Source organism: Orycteropus afer, unplaced genomic scaffold, assembly GCF_000298275.1.
Source record: "Orycteropus afer afer isolate SDZICR_OR568_19922 unplaced genomic scaffold, OryAfe1.0 scaffold00173, whole genome shotgun sequence".
NCBI lineage: Eukaryota > Metazoa > Chordata > Mammalia > Tubulidentata > Orycteropodidae > Orycteropus > Orycteropus afer.
Window position 1 is genome coordinate 1,485,868 of NW_006921760.1, and position 20,478 is coordinate 1,506,345.

At 39.5% G+C, this 20,478-nt stretch overlaps 1 protein-coding gene across 1 annotated transcript in view; it reads right to left on the reverse strand.

Moving 5' to 3' along the window:
- Window positions 1-1,090: 1,090 nt before the first annotated feature.
- Window positions 1,091-20,478, reverse strand: part of COLEC10 (collectin subfamily member 10) — a 56,843-nt gene continuing 37,455 nt past the window's right edge. The window contains exons 2-6 of the mRNA XM_007946850.2: window positions 18,171-18,242; window positions 16,433-16,504; window positions 7,659-7,712; window positions 5,151-5,246; window positions 1,091-1,482 (exon numbers count right to left, since the gene is read on the reverse strand). Of these exons, the coding sequence (XP_007945041.1) occupies window positions 1,091-1,482; window positions 5,151-5,246; window positions 7,659-7,712; window positions 16,433-16,504; window positions 18,171-18,242 (686 nt within the window). The remainder of the gene's footprint in view (window positions 1,483-5,150; window positions 5,247-7,658; window positions 7,713-16,432; window positions 16,505-18,170; window positions 18,243-20,478) is intronic.

Here is a 20,478-nt window from a genome sequence, read left to right on the forward strand (position 1 = left end):
CTACTTCCGTAGTGATACTGCCTTGAAAACCCAAGGAGGGGTCACTATGAGTCGGGGCCGACTCGACGGCACATAACAACAACAACAACATAGATAATATTGTTTGAGAACACATTCTCTTTTTTCTTTTCAATTTCTAGATTTCCATTTTCTTAAAATAGGCATGTTACCATCTAGGAGACTGGGGTTAAGGTCTGGGCCCACAGAAAGTGGACTCAAGCAATAGTTTGATATCCTTTTAGTGAAGGCTGTAGATTAGAAGCACAAAATGAGTGTGTATGGTTCCACATGGTCTGGAACAGATCACGAGGATAGATGTTCCTCATACAGAGGCTTGAGGTTAAACCATTTCTTTGTGAACAAGGGGATCTTGCAAGTATGACTGTAACTATGGCCATGGTGGATGACTGGTCCAAGAACTGAGAGTAGTGTGTTCAAAGACAGATACTGTCTTGACATTACTAACAGAATCACCATTTATAAACCAGTTGTCATCATGCCGATTCTGACTCATGGCTACTCCAGGTGTGTCACAGTAGAACTGTGCTCCAAAGAGTTTTCAATGGCTGATTTTTCAGATGTAGATTACCAGGCCTTTCTTCTGAGGTGCCTCTGGGTGGACTTTAATCTCCAAGCATTTGGATAGCAAACAAGCATCACCTCGGGACACCTTACTAACAAAAGATACTCCCATGTCTGGCTTTGGACAAGTTTAAGTTAGTTTGATGGTCACTGACCAATCATCTGATTATCCACTGGATTTGACTGAGAGTGCTATAGGGATCTAAGAAGAGGTGGTAAAGCAAATGCAAAGAGACTGTATCACTTGAGAACATTCGTTGAGACAATTGTCTTCTTGCACAACTAGTAATTCAACTCTCCCTAAGTGTCCATGTAATCTGGTGAGTTATTGGCTGAAAATCATCACAGAGGAACATGACAGGCATTCTACACCTCAATTTAGCATTTCCTACTTGTCATGAGTCAGAATGAATTTAGTGTTGTTAGGAAGAAATTAACGGACAAAAAACAAAACAAAACACTACAGTGATAGTCATAGGGAAATAACAAACATGTAGCATGAGGGGTGTTACTTTTTCTTCTTGACAAACTCACAGACAAAATACATAGTAAGATGACACTCCGTGTCATTCCATCTGCCTGAGCTCAGCATTTCCACACAATCCTCATGGCCATAGGGGTCACTAGGCTCCCCCTCTTTCCAGTTGCTGTAGTTCTGCAGAGGAGTGTTGTCGGTGAAAACATACTGCCCCTCTCTCTCAAGGTCATTCACCCCAATGAACACGCGGAAGAAGCCACTCTTGGCAACATAGTCAGCAATGAGTGTGTTGGCAGCTTCATCCTTTGGCATGGCTAGCATTCCGCCCCGGATCCGACAGTGGGTCAGAGATTCCCTATAGTTCTTCTCCTCCTGTACAATGTAGTAAAATTTCTCCTCTGTTTCCCTAATCCCTGCTATGACTTTGCAGGGAGGAAAGAAAGGATATGAATATGTATCTCAAAAAAAGGAAAATACATAATGATTTAAAATCTCTTAGTCAATATTCAACAATCATTTTGTGAGGCCTTCTTGTGAGGTAGGAACTGGCTTAATTTTTTCTCACCTTGCTAGCTATCAAATGGAGAATAAACTTCTACCATTGTCTTCCCACCCCTTCCTCCTCAACTTCCAACACAGCTGTCCAGCAGAGAGCTATGTAGACAGAGATTTATTCCATGGGCATCCATACGGCTCATCACATTTTTCCATCCTAGTTTAGGCTTTAAAGATCTCTGGTGGTGCAGTGCCTAAGACATTTGACTGCTAACCAGAAGGTTGACGATTTAAACTCAACAGCTACTCATGGAAGAAGATGGGGCAATCCACTTCTGTAAAGATTTACCACCTCAGAAACCCAATGGGGGTCATGTATACTTTAGCAATATTTGTAGTCCCATGAACATGCCCTTCTCTCTCTAACCTCTGTGTCTAGGTGCCTGGAAAGCCTTTTCACTGATTCTCTATCTACAAGCTCCCATTTGTCCTTTAGTTCTCAGTGGAAGTATTACCTCTTATAAGAATCCTTTCCAATGCTCCTGGTCAGAAATGGGGTCTCTTGTATGCTCTTCCCCAATATCTCCACTGCCCTTCTACTTCTTCCTTTCATGCAGTCATCATATTCTAATCTAATCCTTTACTTTTGAGTCTCTCCTAACAAACTGAGTGTCTTGAGCAAAATGTCTGTGTTCTTTTTACTCTGTAACCTCAGTTACTGGAACATTCAAGGAATGATAAAAGCTTATTGAACGGATATATGAATAATAATAACTTTGTCCATTTTGGGCCCAACTCCTGGCTATAAATATGTACATATATTGAAATTGTGTGCACCTCCTCCCAGATACATGAAAGAGACTGAGCTCCTGAGTAAACTTCAGGACAGAATTGGGTACTCAGAATCATCCTGAGCTAATAACAGGGAATCTATGTATTGAGAGCTCAGGGCTTCTACATAGACATTTTATGGCCCATAACTTTAATTAAGAAGCTCTAGTGACGTAGTGGTTAAGCCATTTGCCTGCTAACCAAAAGGTTGGTGATTCAAACCCACCAACCACTCTACAGACAAAAGATGAAGCAGTCTGCTTCTGTAAAGATTTATAGCCTTGAAAACCCAGTGGGGGTCATTATGTGTTGAAATCGACTCAATGAGTTTGGTTTAACTTTAATTAAACTGACAAAGAAACCTGGTACCACTAAAATGTTAAGAACTATTGCCCTCTGTTAAATCTTTGGGGTCTAATTTATTCATCACAGTCCAAGTCATTTAAGAGAAGGCATCTTTAACATGGGCCAGAATTAGAACTATAGTTAGGGAGCTAATTAATATCAAGTGTTTCCTATGCCTCTGGTATTACAAGATGAGGATGAACACAAGATGGCATCTGTGACCTTCCCCTAATGAGAACAAATATAGTTGGATTTCAGTACATGAAAGTACAACATTCCCATTGTCCCAGAAAAAAAATACAAAAGCTCTTTCCACATTAAGGATTTTGCTGCTGGTATGTGGGAATGGAGAAGGAATAACAGTGACTAATATGTGGAGCTCTGGTAGTGTAGTGCCTAAAGCACTTGACTGCTGACCAGAAGGCTGGTGGTTCAAACCCACCAGCCACTCCTTGCGAGAAAGATGAGGCAATCTACTTCTGTAGTGATACTGCCTCAGAAACCCAAGGAGGGGTCGCTAAGAGTTGGGTCCGACTCGATGGCATATAACAACAACAACAACAATATGTGAAAATGAGCTCTGGTAGCGTATTGCCTAAGGCACTTGACTGCTAACTAGAAGGCTGGCAGTTCAAACCCACCAGCCACTCCTTGGAAGGAAGGTTGGGCAATCTACTTCCGTAGTGATACTGCCTTGGAAACCCAAGGAGGGGTCGCTATAGTCGGGTCTGACTCGACGGCACATAACAACAACACAACAACAATATTTGGAAATTACAAGTTAGAAAACACATAAAGTTGCTACTGATTTGTATTGTGGACAGAAAAATCAGAGAAACTTGTATTAAAATCCCTTCTTCACTGCTCATTAGTTCTGTATCTGGGCAAACTATTCTCTTTAAGCCTCAGTTTAATCACAGCACCTACATCATAGAAATTACAGTTGATTCTTGTTATTCGTAGTAGATCTCCTATAAAGTTGCCACAGACACTGACTTAACCAATACTGAACCTTTGTTCCTGGAGGAATACAGGGCTAGGCTCCTATAAGCCTCTGGTTACGGTATTTTCATCAACTGATCAATATATAACTTTGTTTTGTGTGTTTCTGTTTAAAGACCTGTTATTTACCACATGGTGTTGATGCATTATTGAACTCGTGGCCAACAGCATTATAACCTTAGGCCTTGAAGAAGTTTGTCTAACACCTAGTTTCTCCATATGGTACATTGCAGTCTTCTTGCACTCAGAACACTAGACACCACTTCAACATTATGCTCTGGGGCCATTTTGAAAAGGCAAAACCACGAACAAAATCCACAAAAATGTGACAAATGCAAAAAGCAACAAAGAGCACTAAGCAGACCGTGGAGAGAACCATTGTTTACATTATAAGAGCTGCAACAAGAAGGTGGAGCTCTGCCTTATTCACCGAGGAGTGTATGTTGCGTTGAGCAACTCAAATCTGTATCCTCTGTGCATGTCTGCGGATGGCCACAGAACTGTCTTGGGTATTGATTTTGGGGTCACTAATAAATTTTAGCAAGTAGATGAATTCACAAAAAGAATCTGTGAACAATGAGGACTAACTGAAGATTCAGTCAACCATGTAGATTCAGTAAGATGATGCTAGCAGTAGTGTACTCTTCTAAATGCTTAAGCTATTGGTATTATTACTTCTGTATTCTGAAGTGGTAGTTCTATTTGACTCTTGCTGGTCCTTTTCATTCTTAAGGGACAGCTCACCAAACTTTGACCATTTTGCCATACCTCTCTTTCTGGAAATGCACATATACTAAAAAAACAAACCAAACCCATTGCTGTGGACTTGATTCCAACTCATAGCAATCTTAGAGAACAGAGTAGAACTGCCCTATAGGGTTTCTAAAGCTGCCATTTTTATAGGAGCAGACTGCCACATCTTTCTCCTGTGGGCAGCTGATGGGTTGAACTGCCAATGTTTCAATTAGCAACCAAGCAATTAACCACTGCACCACCACGGCTCCTTTGTACATATAATGTTGTTGTTGTTGTTGTTATGTGCTGTTGAGTCGGCCCCAACTCACAGCAACCTCTCCTTGGGTTTCCGAGGCGGTATCACTACAGAAGTAGATTGCCCCATCTTCCTTCCGAGGAGTGGCTGGTGGGTTTGAACCACCAGCCTTCTGATAAGCAGTCAAGTGCCTTAGGCACTAAGCTACCAAAGCTCCCTGTACATATAATAGTATACTCTAAATAGCAGCTTTGAAGTGTCTAGAGCTGAAGGAAATAGTTAGCATTTTAAGAAACTTTTACACTAGTATCATGATCTCAATAGCTTTTGCCAACCCAGGAGGCCTCTTGCTAGGGATGCTGGGAACTTAGTATTAAAAACTCCAAAGAGAGATATACAGCACAAAGAAAAATAAAATATGCTCACCATTCTTGACAAACTTCATAGATGTCTTTAGTCTAGCAACACTAATATCTAGTTGTCCAACGACTTTTCGGTATCTTCCACAATCACAGACAGTACCTTCAAATGTTAAAATATATAAATAAAATGCCAGTAGTAGCTCAAAGGGAAGATAAGCAAAGGGGAATAGAATGAATCAACATCCTAATCAATCCATAAATTGGACAAAAAGCTTTCGAAATTGTAAACTGATATATTCATAGAGTTTGAATTTAGACTTTACAATGAAACACATGCAGACCACTTTAAAAAAGCATGCTTTCTTCCAAAAAAGCGTATGTTTTCTTCCATATGTTACTTACTGTCTTTTTCTAATCTTACTATCTTTCTCTATAGATGGCTATACTTTTTATTTTTTATTTGAAACAAGTTTTGTAATTTACATTTCCTTTAGGAATTCAGTAAATGTCTTCATAAATATTTTGAATGAGATAAAAGATAGTTCTAAACCACATTTTTTAAAAAAACAAGAGTAAACATGACCAACCACTATCTACACATTATTGAACATTTGGCATTTTTGTTGAAAACAGAACTTGTTTGTCCAACCTCAGAATAAAATCTTTACAGTTTTCTTAATGTATTAAATGCATTTATAGTCCATTTTCTCTCCTGTTACTGCATTGTTCACTGGCTCATACAACTGTCCCAAGATGGAGAAAACTGCCATGATCTATATCAAATGCTAATTCTGTTTATCAACTAGAAGTATGGCTTTCATGGTTCAAGGGTTACATTCAACCCCCATAAGTAGATCCAATTTATAATTTCAATTGTTATGGATTAACTAGGCTGTAAATTTATTCTATTCCCCTTTGCTTACTTTCCTTACTACCTACTGGCATTGGTGTGACTGAGGAAGAATTGTAAGAAAGACATGAAATCCAAATGATTCTCTTTTTCTATTTAAGGGCTGCTTTATGCATACACAGGAGCTCTGGTGGTGTAGTGCCTAAAGCACTTGACTGCTAAACAGAAGGCTGGCAGTTCAAACCCACCAGCCACTCCTCAAAAGGAAGTTTGGGCAATCTACTTCTGTAGTGATACCGCCTCGGAAACCCAAGGAGGGATTGCTATGAGTCAAAATCGACTCCACGGCAGTGAGTTTGGTTTTGGTTTTGGTTATGCATTCATGTCTGTTTGCTTTTTTTCTTGGTAGTGAAAAATAATTTCATTAGCCAATAAATTAATTCTATCTATCAATCAATGAATGTATGGCTTTATTTATCTATAACCACCAACCAGTTGTCATCAGTTGATTCTGACTCATGGCAACCCCGTGTGTGTCACAGTCGAACTGTGCTCTCTAGGGTTCTCAATGACATTTTTTGAAGGTAGGTCACCAGGCCATTCTTCCCAGGCACCTCTGGGGGGACTCAAACCTCCTTTTGTTTACCAGCTAAGTGCATACACAGGGACTTCTAATTTAATATAACCACCATGAAATATTATGAATTTAAAACAGTCCTTAAAATTAAACTCCACTCTATCCCAATGGATAGTAACAAGTGAAATGACCCAAGAACAATCTCCCTCTTCCCCTGCACACAACACAGGAGATAAAACTTTCTTTCAGTATGCAGGGAGAATCTCCCTGGCCATTAAAAGCGTGTTCTGTGACCATGAGGAACTTTCCAGATCTGGCCAGTTTGCTGCTGGCAAACTGCTGCTGGCCAGGATTCGGTTGAGGTGCAGTGGAATGTAAGGCATGCTGACGTAGGCCCTACGGCTGGGGCCCACTGTCTCCTGGTCTGCAAGAATGAGGGCTACTCCTTGATGTGCTTGGATTTGCTTCCTCACAGTAAGTACGATGGGATGGCACATGCCATCATCCACTCCCCAGGGCTTGGAAAGCCAGCAGTGGATGGAGAGGAAAGTTCCCTTCTTCCCTCTGAGTTAGTGAACTAGCCCGAGGGAAGTATGTCAAACCCAACAGGAGGACTCTCGTTTGAACTTCAATATGTCAGTACAGCAGTACCGGTTCTGCTCAGTCAGTTCTCATGGTGACCCATGTGCGTCAGAGTAGAACTGTGCTCCAGAGGGTTTTCAATGGCTGATTTTTCAGAAGTAAATTTCCAGGCCTTTCTTCCAAGGCCCCTCTGAGTGGACTTGAACTTGCAAATACCTGGCTAGCAGTCAAGCCTACGGACCATTCGCACTACCCCGAGACTCCTGTTGTTGTTGTTATGTACCGTCGAGTCAAACCTAACTCATAGTGACCCCTTCCTTGGGTTTCCGAGGCAGTATCACTATGGAAGTAGATTGCCTCATCTTCCTTCCGAGGAGTGGCTGGTGGGTTTGAACTGCCAGACTTCAGGATAGCAGTCAAGTGCCTTAGGCACTATGCTACCAGAGTTCCTCCTGAGACTCCTAAATATGCATATATCTCACTGTGCTTTTTTTTTTTTTTTTTGAAGCTGAATACATTGGGAACGATGCCAGAAATCAAGGGAAAAAATGGGCATACTGTACCTGCTTTACCTTTTCCTCCAGGTATCCCAGGCAAACCCTTCTCCCCTTTGTCGCCTGAATAAAGAAAATAGCAGCAAAAAGAACAATGAAAGAAGATGGTGAATAATTTCAGGTAGACAATATCGTATATATTTAAAATCAGGGGAAACAGTTTTTAACTTTCATTAGAAATATCTCCAACTAGCATCCCTTGGTTTTATATAAATAATTTGAGCTGGCTGCAGAGGTTAACTAACAAAAAGAGTCATCATAATTTATTTGGATACAATCTAGAATTCTAGCAGAATATGTAAGGAACATTTGGATTTGTGTTACCTATCTCCTTTGTTAGGAGCCCTGGTGGCACAATATTTAAGCACTTGGGTGCTAAGTGAAAGATCGGCAATTCAAACCCCCCAGCTGCTCTGTGGGAGAAATATGGAGCAGTTTGCTTCTGTAAAGATTACAGCCTTGGAAACCCTATGGATCAGTTCTACTCTACCCTGTGAAGGTCACCATGAGATGGAATCAACTCTATGGCAAGGGTTTTGTTTGTTTGTTATCCTTGTTTGCCATTCAGTCCATTCTGACTCATAATGGCCCAATAGGACTGAGGTATCACAGGGTTTCTCGGCTGTAATCTTGACAGGAGCAGACCACCAGGTCTTTTCTCGTGTGGAGTGGCTGGTGGGTTCAAACCACTATCCTTTTGGTTACCAGCTTGGCACTTAACCACTACACTAACAGGAATGCTTGCTACCTATCCTACTCACATGTTTTCATGACATGGCCTTCTGAACAAAGGTAACCTAATTCTCAGGAAAGGTTTAATTTTTTTTTTTTTACATTTTAATTTAATTTTTGTTTTATTTTTGCAGTGTTCACTCCCCTCCCCTCCTACCCCTGGTAATGAACAAAGAAAGTTTCCTTCCATATAGCTCTCACTTAATTTTTTTTTTTCTCACTTAATTTAATTTTTAACTTAATTTTTGTTTTTAATTTTAAAGTACATTTGTCTTGCAAATCTGGAACAACTGATGAACGCCTCACAGTGTCTCTGTATGCATTTTGCTCCAACTTATTTCATGTTCTTTGCCCTTGGATTTTCAAAAACACCTATTGCGCCTTTTCTCTTTCATTCGGTAAATATTTACTGTTTGCTTACTCTGTGCAACACAAAGGACTAGGTGCTTTGAAAGGATATAAAGAGAGTCAAGTTTAAGCTTCAGGCTTGAAGGAGTTTCTAATTTTTAGCAGAGATGTGATGCTTGCCAGTATCTGTAATATGAGAGTGTCAAGGTATTATACTGAAATAGCAACTTTTACTCTTCCTTGTACGTGACCATTTTCTTACTCACTCAGAGGCATCCACAAAATAATTTTACGAGAATTAGGATTGTTAGAGCAAAGAGAAAGAAAAAAAAAAAAAGAAAAGGATGGAGTTTTTTCAACTTCACAATAAGTTTTTGAAGCTCACATCAGAGACAGTAATTGAAAGCAAAAGCTTTTGATTTATAAGAACAAATGTTTGGCTGAGGTTCTGCAGCATCAAAAGGGAAGACCTGATAGAAGTAGAATAGAATTTATGTGTCAGTGGTGATCTGGACTAAGAAAAGAAAAGAGAAACCAATGAGGGCTGAAAAACAGGGTAAAGGTCAAGGTCACCTAAGTGAGAGAGAAAGGAGCTTTGGTGCTGCAGCAGTTAAAGCGTTCGGCTGCTCACTAAAAAGTCAGCGGTTGGAACCCACAAGTTTTTTCTCAGGAGAATGATGAGGCTGTCTGCTTCTTTAAAAATTTACACCCTTGGAAACCCTAGGGCACAGTTCTACTGCTATCCTATAAGGTCACTGCAAGTCGGAATCAACTCCATGGCAGTGTTTTGTTTTGTTTTTAAGTTAAGCCAGAAAGAGGTATGGGGCTTACTCTTGGGAGAGGTTCATGCAGCCAGGGAATTGAAGATGAGACGTGAGGAGACTGCGGGGAAGGGGATACAGCTGGAACTGAGGTTCTGTCTAGCCTCATCCTACACTGCCAGCAACAGGGCAAAAGTAGGAGCCACTGTAAAGCCTGTGGGCTGACCTGTGTTGCCTGCACTGACGAGGCCCACTAGTTACCTTTCTCATGACTGCCTGCTGAGTGCTGTCAGTCAACCAAGAGGAGACTGGCCTTCCAGGGCTGCAAGCCTTTCTAAACTGACCCACGTGGATGCGAGTCATTAGTGAGCTCTCTAAATGTAAGGTCCTTGAATCCAGGATGCAGTTTTAAGTGTACGTGGGGAAGCCCCAGCACTTGCACTTGAATGGAACAAGACAATGATGAAACCTATGACAATAGAAAGTGATAAATGTTGTGAGAGAAACAGCAAACAGAGACTACACACTCTGGGAGGGATCCAGAAGAGAAAGAGTTTCAGCTCGGGGAATGAATGAAGCCTTCACTGTGGCTGTCCTGTGCAGACAGAATTTGGACTTGGCCATGAAAATCTTCATCAGGTGAAGATAGGAGCACTATAGCTGATGATGTGTAGAAAGAAGGAACAGATGGCAAGAAGCATGGAGATACGTTGAGCATCCAGCTGAGGAATATTGACCTTCTCACACTGCAGCTGTGTCCTTAACATCTTCATTCCCTTAAGCACAAATTAGAAAAGATAATTTGGGGAATATGTTAAAAGAAGAAAGGAATTATATATATTTGCTAAATGCTTATTATGTGCCAAGTACCACCCTAGATACTTTATACCTATTATCATATTAAATTCTATGAGCTAGGTAGCTTCAGTAACTTACTTAAACACATCCAGCAATTAAATGGCATGGCTGGTATTCAAATCCAACCATCTCTGACTCCCCAGCTCATGGTGCTTCCCAGATGAGTTATTCCATGATTTAATGAAGGAAAACAAAACCTTTGGAAAATACTATCAGAATTCTGAAGTAATACCAGTCCTTAAAAGTCCAAACCAAACTCACTGCTGTTGAGTCTCCTCCTTGGGTTTCCAAAGTGGTATCAGTGCAGAGTAGATTGCCCAATCTTCCTTCTGAGGAGTGTCTGGTGAGTTTGAACTGCCAGCCTTCTGGATAGCAGTCAAATGCCTTAGGTACTAGGCTACCAGAGCTCCTATTACTACCACTAAAAAGAACATTGACTTAAAAGATCATTTAAGTATGAATCTAATATTTTAATTTAAAAACCAGTTTGTTTTCTTTATGTGTCAAGTGAGTTGATCATGGGCTGAAAGCTTATTCTATTTCTGCTATGATAGGGTTTGTGGGCTAAGGTCAAAGATGGACATCAATAGAATATTCCTTTGGAGAAATGATGAGTATATTAGAAAAACAAATCTCAAATAAGAGGCCAAGCAGATGGGATGCTATCATATCCACACAGAGTGAAAGAAGTAAAGTGCCTGCTAAGTCTCCAGAGAAGGAAAAGATGGCTGTGGATCATGGTAGAGATTTATGGAGGAACGGGTCCTCCAGCTGGGACTTAGCAATGTGAGAAACAACTTCTAGAATTTATGTGGCACTTTTCTCCTGAGGAGATGTAAGGACTTGAGCTACTTTTCAGCATCTTGAGGTGAATTCCTTTCCATTTTTGACAGATGGGAAAGATGAAGTAGTCTAGTGAGGTGAAGAATCACGAAAGTCAGCAAAATTCGGCTTTGAATCTTGGATCTACCACTCCACTGGCGAAACTTGGACAGGTTACTTAATTTCTGCAGGCTTCTGTTTTTTCATTTACAAATGGAAATAATGATATCAAAAAATCATAAAATCATTATGAAGGGTAAATGAGATAATGTTTTCTTTTCAGGGGAATAGCACAGTACTCAACTGGTAGAGGATGCTCAACAAACACTAGCTTCTGCTCCCTAAATCAGATGTATGGTAGGAAATTCATACACAGTACTTAGCTAGTACGTGGAAGATTTGAACTTAGAATATCTATTTCTTGGAAACCAATTCTGGTTTAAAGTCATCCACAAAAAATTTATTTTGGCACATGAGTGGGAACAGGCTGGTAATAACTGTCTTAAGGTTGAGGAATTAGGGCGTGCATTCAAACAAACAAATAAGAAGTCATAATGCTTTCAGTGTAAAAGGATTATTGACCTTAAGTAAAGACATTTATTTTGCTATGGGATTGAATTTACCTACACTAAATCATTCTTCTTTCTTATTCCTAAAATGAAATATTGACATCCAGAAAGCTACTTTATCCATGCAAGTGACAACCCTAAGGTCAGCCCAGAAAGTTGAGATTAATCTGAATCGATGAAAAATTTAGAAGAGCTATTGACAAAACGAGGACAGTAAATTTCAAAGCACAGATTAAAAAAGAAATTAATCCAGATGAATCAGAACATTGTGCCTCCATTTTTTAAAAACTCCATGACAGGCTCATAAATTTTGTTGGCACATCTCTGGAGAAGGAAATCTTAGTAGCCATTGGTGAAAACTGATGTTAAAAGGAAAGTGATATTTACAGGAATAAAGAGTAGAAAATACCCTTTATTTAATCATTCATTCATTCACTCTCAACAAACATTTAAAAGTTTCAACTATAAAATAAGTATGTAGGATATAATGGGGAAAAAGACAGGATTCCCAATTAAAGTTTATTCAAGAAAACAGACCTCAACAAATCTTTCACTTATTTGTTCCTTCTAGATGTTCACAGTCTATAGGGGAAACAGACAAGCCTTTCAGCTATGACAATGAATATGTGATATAACTGTGCACTAGGTATTGGAGGAGGTGATGCTTGAGCTGAGCCTTGAAGGACGAATTGGATTGAAGGAGGTAAGTTAGGTTTTCTGCATTTCTGGAAGTTCATCCACTTTAAGCTCAAGCAATTATACTAAAAACTCTTGATTTTTCCTTGTCTCTATCATCTACCACTCTCCCTGCTACCTATTAAAATTCAAATATTCATTATTTATTTATTTAATGTAAAAGTTTACACAGCAGATTAGGTTCCCATTTAACAATTTCTATGCAATTTGTTTGGTGACATTGGTTACATTTTTCACAGTATGTCAACTTTCCCATCACTTCCATTCTGGTTTTTCTGTTTCCAGTAACCTAGTGTACCTGTCCCCTTGCCTTCTCACTTTGCTTTTGATAAATGTTGATCATTTGGTCTCATGTAGATGATTTTTAAAAGGAGCACTGTATTCACAGATGATGTTGTTTATTTTATGAGTTAACCTATTATTTAGCTAAAAGATGACCCCATGGAATAGTTTTGTTCCAGGTTTAAAGAGTGTCTCGGGGCAAAAGTCTCAGGGAGTCCTCCAGGCTCAACTGGTCCAGTGAGCTACTCATATTTTAAGAAAAGATTAAGGCATAGTTCATTAACTCCACCTCTTGTAGTTGGAGTCCCAGCTAGACTTGGCACCTCTCAATCTATGAAAGTGAAACATGTAGTATGAATGAGTGAAAATAAAGTCTTCAATTTTAGACTTGTTCATGGTAATTGATTTACATTCCTCCCCCACTTCATCTGATCTCTAGAGCAATATCAAGAATCTTAAATGCTTCTAACAAGACTTCATTTCAGAAATCTTAAACTGCAAAATCCACTTTCTGGATATACTTTCCATCCCTTTAACCAATTGTTAAATAAAGCTGATACAGCCAGAGGCAGATCCATGATGTGCTTGCTTTAAAGCTTATTACAATTTATGGGGCTCTCTTTAAGAAAGATAATGTAAAATTACAAATAAAAAGGTCTTCATTAAAATGAATATTTATGTGCTGGGGCAATTGGATCTTTACATGCAAAATAATGAAAATGGACCCATACCTATACAATATATAAAAATTAACTAAAAAATAAAAAAGGTGATGCTAAACATTATTGGTCATTAAGGAAATGTAAATCAAAACCACAATGAGATACCACTTTACCCTCAATGGTCTCCATGAGTTGGAATCAACTCAATGGTAATGGGTAGGATGGCTATTATCAGAGATACTGAAAATAGCAAGTGTTAGCAAGGATGTAGAGAAACTAGAAAATGTAAAATGTATAGTCAGTTCTTCAAAATATTAAACATACATTTACCATTAAAAAACAAAAACAAAAAACAGTTATCTAGTCAATCCTGACTCTGACTCTCATGGTGATCCCATGTAAATCACCAAGACTTTCTTCTATGGAATTACCATAAGACTCAGCAATTCCACACCTCAGTATGGACCTAAAAGACTTGAATACAGGGACTGAAAGAGATGCTTGTGGTCGGTGTTCATTGTTGCAGCACTATTTACCATAGCTAAAAGGTGGAAACAACCCAGGTGTCCTTCAACAGAGGAATGGATAAAAAAAATGTGGCACATATACAATAGAATAGTATTCAGCCATGAAGAGAAATGAAGTTATGATACTTGCTACAATACAGATGCACTTTAAAAAGAATATGCTAAGTGAAGTAAGTCAAACTTGAAAGGATAAATACTATATGGTTCCATCTATATGAAATATCTCAAACCAAAAACCAAACTCACTGCCGTGGAGTCGGATTCGACTCATAGTGACCCCTCCTTGGGTTTCCGAGGTGGTATCACTATGGCAATAGATTGCCCAACCTTCTTTCCGAGGAGTGGCTGGTGGGTTTCAACCACCTTCTGGTTAGCAGTTAAATGTTTTAGGCACGACACCACCAGAGGTCCCCATGAAATATCTAGAACTGGAAATACATAGAAACAAAATTTATCAGTGGTTTTCAGGGACTGGGAGAGGGAGAAATGAAGAGTTACTGTTCAAAATGTACTGGGTTTCTGGTAGGGTGTAGTTTTTTCCCCCCAAAGAAATGGATAGTGGTGATAGCTGCACAGCATGGCTAATGTGATTTAAATGTCACTGAACAGCACACTTAGGACTGTTTGAAACAGCAAATATTATTGTGATATATATTTTAACATAATAAAAAACAAATAGTTATCCACAACAACCGTATTCTACATCCTACTTCAGTGAGTAGTAACTGAGGTCTTAGCGTCGAGCAGCCATCTAAGATGCAACTGTTGATCTTTCTCCATTTGGAGCAAAGAAGAGTGAAGAAAATCAAAGACTTAAGGAAACAATTAGTCCAGAGTACTAATGGACCATGTCCACAACCTCCACTATCCTGAGACCAGAAGAACTAGATGGTGCCTGGTTACCACTCTACTGATTCTCTGATCAGGATTACCATAGAAGGGCCTGAACAGAGACGGAGAGGGGGAAAAAATGTAGAACAAAAGTAAAAATCATTAAAAAAAAAAAAAAGACCATGCTTACTGGTCTCCTAGAAACTTGTAGAATCCCCAAGACTGTTATAGACTTAGACACCTTTCAGATCTGGAACAGAATTCACCCCCAAGGCTCAACTTTCAGCCAAGCAATTGACAGGGCTATAAAGTGAACAATAACACCAGGAGGTAGCCCTCCTTAAAACAATCAACCATCTGAGATTAAAAGGGCAGCATTTGCCCAGGGATAAGTCTCAGAAAGCAGAAAAGGGATAAGAATCAAGGAAAAATGGAAATAGTAAACACAGGGAGGAAGTTGGAAGACTGCTGTTACATGGTGGGAACTATACTCAATGCCACAAAATAAAATGTATTTGAAATCTTGAATGGAAAATAAGTTTTCTCTATAAACTTTCACCCAAATCACAATAAAAAGTTAAAAAAAAGAATAGTTATTAAGAGAAAAGAAATAAAAATTAATCATTAAATATTAAAAGTAGACAAATACTACATAAAAAATTCATTTAAAACATCATAGTTTTAATTATATTTCCCACAGCACTGAGCTCATCTGTAACTTTGCACAAGTTTCTCCTGTACACAAGTATCATCTCCCCTAAGATTCATCTTCCCCTTTTCCATACAGTTTTTATTCTTCAAGACTCAGGTTAGTTCTTCCTAGACTGACCTTTATCCGTTTTGCCTTACTCTCCCAGTCAGAAGCAATCTTTCCTATCTTTTCCAGCCTCCATAGCATTTGATATTTTTATAGGTTCCTATAGTGGTTGTGTTACTTTGTATGATCATTCTTTTTGAGAAATTCCTGTCTTCCTAAATAGTTTGCAAGTTCTTTGCAACACAGTTTTGATTCTTATTCAGCTTTGTGTCTCCAGACCAAGTAGGACAATGCTTGGATGAAATAGCAATTATCAGAAGCAAGTGATTATGCTACCATTGCATGCCTTTATGAGACAAGGGTAGGGAAGGAGTGCTTAGATGATGAAGAGAGAGTTGCCTACATTTTATGATACTGACTTTGTAATTATATAAAGAATCAGGACAGGCCTGAAGACAAAAGAATATGCACACATATACTTCAAGTTCCTTATCCTATTAAGAGACCATACAACCAGAAATACTAGTTATTCCACTCAAATTAAGGAAGAAAATTATGTTGTTCTCTTCCTACCTTGTGTTTTATTGATAATTGTTTTGCACTACTGCACATGCCTCATGGTCCATGGCATTCATTTGATGGTCTCAAGGATTATTAGCTAACCAGGAGACAATTTGATATAGAGACCACCAGAATTTTATGCTTGATTCCATCCCTTAATTCATGTTTAATTTTGCTGAAAGCGTTTATTTTATTTAATGTTGATGTGTGAGACACAGTACTTACAGATGGAAGAAACAGCCAAGATATAAAAAAGAGAGAAATCATATTTTAAAATAAATTACTTTTGTGATTAAAAAACCTTTAAAAATGTATTAAGTATATGCTCAATTTGCTTTAAGATGCTACAGTGGAATAGTATTTAATATGCTGCTTACCCTTTTTGCCAAATGGTCCAGTCTTTCCAATATTGCCCTGGTCTCCTCTATCACCCAGTTCTCCTTTAATTCCTGAGAAGCAAAGCAAGCCATCTTTATATCCTGTGTATGCATGTGTGTTTCCCCCTTCTTCTTAAAGGTATGGCTAATTTATGATAGTCACTTGATGGAAATACCAAAATGTATATTCTGCTACTTGTGATATATATTATATCCTGTGCTATATTATCTATTTTAATGGAATTTAATACATTAAAATTAAAATTGAGTGAGTATGACAATCATGGACATGATATTAAAAGGCTTAAAGACAAAAAAAATCTCATAGTGGCCCTCATTGATAAATCTTTATGGCAGTAGATTGCCCCAAATTCCTTCCACAGAGCAGCTGGTGGGGTTGAACTGCCAACCTTCTGTTTGGTGTTCCAATGCCTTAGGTACTGTGCCAAAGGAGAGGGCTGTATGGGAGGATGTTGTGCTCTACTTGGGTTCTGCTCATCTCCATATTCAGTTTGGCTTCACTTTGGGATTCTATTTTTCTTCAGTTTTAAAACAAGGTTTAATGATGTCTGGTAGCGTAGTGCCTAAGGCACTTGACTTCTAACCAGAAGGCTGGTGGTTCAAACCCACCAGCCTCTCTTCGGAAGGGATGTTGGGCAGTCTACTTCCGTAGTGATACTGTCTCGGAAAACCAAGGAGCGTTCTCTAGGAGTTGGATCCGACTCGACAGCACATAACAACAACAACACTTGTAAACAGGGAGGAAATGAACAATCATGAAATCTAGTGATCAAAGGGGCATCAGAAATCAGTTATTCTCCCAAAAGATAAGATTGAGTATCACTGAGTTCCACCAACATTGTTATTAATTTTGCCTATTTTCTATGATGATCTAGAAAACATTTACCACTTATAAAGCCATAGCTTGTGAGATTGCTTCTGTAATTGACATATATGCTTATAGAATAAGAAAAGTTAGTCAGCATCTTTCAAATTGAGTTCTGAGGAGACGAAGAGTCTTTTCTCTCAATTGCTCAAGCTTTTAAAACAGTGAGTGGTCTCTGCAACTACTTGGTAGTAGTAGGCAGGGGATATTTCAAGCGCTTCAATGATGCTGACCTACACATCAAAATTCAGAAACTTTGTTTTGGCAAGGTTCCTCTTGGCTCTGTGAGTAAAATATTCCCATCCAACCTTCGTTTCATTCTCATCTCCTTTGCTCCTATTCCCTCTCTCACCCATCATTTACCACACTGGGTTACTCCTCTGTATAAAAACAGAAGAATTAAAAAATAAAATAAAATAACAGGATCTTGGGGAAAAGGGGAGGAAATCAATGGATCTGAGAACTATTTCTGGTCCTGCTTATTTTCCTCTTTAAGCTCTGGGATACCCAAAAAGAGTTGATAAGCTGTGGCTTCTGAAGGGAGACATGGCTATAAACATAGCTGTGTTTCTAAAACTCACAGTCTTCGTAGACATTCCCAAAGATTGCTGTTCTCTGGGTTCCCAGAGTAACCCATTCCAGCCAGCACTAAGGATGCAGCTTGAGAAATGAGTCTGAGTCCTGTTGACAGGGGGTCTCATAGGAGCTCTTGGGTGGCAAGTTAATTTGTGCCTGTAACAAATTCACATATCTCTGGGGAAGAGGGCTTTATGAAAGCTGATAATTTCCTGTGCAAAGGTCAGGAGAGAGAGACAAGCAATGCTAGTGTAAATTCCATCTCATTTTACCTACCTTTCGGTCCCATGTGTCCCACCTTGCCATGCTTCCCCTCCTCTCCTGGATCTCCTTTTTCACCACCGTCTCCTTTTGAAACAGAAATTGAGGGAGAGTGAAGCAGTTCAGATAGTAACATAAGCACATATCCCCAGGGAGTGGTGAACATGGCGGAACACATCTCCCAGCTCAGTGCTTGCCTTCCAAATCAGCTGAGTGAGGACGTATGTAGGCTTGTGTGGACTGGAACTCAGGCACAAAGAAGTTTCCAGCATCTTTTCTCTTTCACTTCTCTCCCCACCCAATTCTATGTTTAAAGAAATATCTTTGGTGATGAAATTGAGAAGTTTGTTTAGCTAGACAAATCTTTATTCTTGCTGGAGAATCCACAATGTTCTGGGAGTATCAAGTACATAAACCAAACCAAACTCACAGCCATCAAGTTGATTCTGATTCATATTGACCCCTTACTGGGTTTTCAAGTCTATAAATCTTTACAGAAGCAGAATGGCCCATCTTTCTTACATGGAGTGGATGGTGGGTTCTGACTGCTGATCTTCTGGTTAGCAGCCAAATGCCTTAACCACTATACCACCCGAGCTCCTTATCAGGTACATAAAAAGTATAAAGAAAAAACATAAATATAAATATATATCCACCATCTGTCTGCCAGTTTGTCATACTCTGGTGGCTTGCATGTTGTTTTGGTTCTCCAGTGTTGCTCTAACAGAAAATGCCACAAACAGATGGCTTTAACAGAGATTTAGTCTCTTACAGTTTAGGAGGCTAGAAGTCTGAGTTCAAAGTGCCAGCTCTAGGGGCTGGGTGAAGGCCCCTCAACCTTGGGCTTTAGCTCCTCTGCCTCTTGCTCCTGGCCCATTGAAGCTAGAAGTGTCTCTTAACTCAGGCAGCTGCTGGATGCTGAGGCTGACAAATCCAAGGTCTGCCAGTAAAATGTTACAGTCCTAAAATTATCAAGCAATATGGCAGGCCACTAGTTCAAGTCTAGAAACAGTCTCAAGATTGACAGACAACATGGCAGGCCACTGAGAAGACTCAGCCAAATGTAGGATCCAGATGTGCCAAAAAGCTCAGAGACCTTTCTTAAAGCTTCTTATACACTGGAAGCAGAGCACATCCCTAAGGCAGCTACTCAGCTGCTCACAGTAGATTCCCATGGAGTTGATTACCAGTCTCATTATGGGGAATAACTACATCTAGCTGCCCAGCCACTCAAAACCAGGCCCAGGCAAATTGACACATAACCTTAACTACCACACGTGTTGCTGTGATGTTGAAAGCTATGCCACTGATATTTCAGATCCCAGCTGGGTTATACATAGTAGATAGGTATCAGTGGAGTTTCCAGAGGAAGACTAACTAGGAAGAAAGGCCTGATGATTTACTTGTGAAAATTAGTCAACAAAAACCTGACGACTGGAATTGAATAAGGTCCAACAGAGTGCTGAAAGATGAGCCCCCTAGATTGGAAGACACTCAAATTACACAGTGGCCACAACAATGAACTTGAGCATTTCCATGATTGTGAAGATGTACTGGGTAACATTTCGTTCTGTTGTACATGGGGTTATCATAAGTTGGAGCTAAATTTTCAGCATCCACCAACTAACAACAATATCACCACACACACACACACACACACACACACACACATTTGCTGACCATATGCTTGGAAATTCCAAAATTGTTGGTACAGATATGGCAGCTATTAGGAGGAGACTAGGACTGGTGGAGATTCAACTGTATCTAACAACAGGAATGTGGAACAGCTACAAAGTAGGTCTGTGTACACAGTGGCTTAGTCATAGATAGTTCTAGCTCCTGTACCTCACACAATAATGGATGACTGATACAATGAAAGTACCCTGGGCTGTGAATAAGGAGTCTTGGATTTTATTTATTTATTAAATTTTTATTGTGTTCTGGGTGAAAGTTTACAGAGCAAACTCATTGTCCATGCAGCAGTTCATATACATTTTGTTTCATGGCATTGACTGAAATTCCCACAATGTAACAGCTTTCTTCCCACTTCCTCCTTGTTGTTACCTCTTTCCTGTGTTTTTCTTTCCTTTGCATTCCTGCCCCCTGAGATACCTCCCTGTTCAAATATTGCCCTTCTGTTCTCCCATGATTGATGGTTCTAAGGAGTGTATCTACCTGATGTAAATGTTCACCCTATATGCCTGTCTATTGTTTGGCTGGAAGCCAGACATAAAGGGTAACTAAGGAGGTCTGGTGGTGTAGAAGCTCTGGTAGCATAGTGCCTAAGGCACTTGACTGCTAACCAGAAGATTGGCAGTTCAAA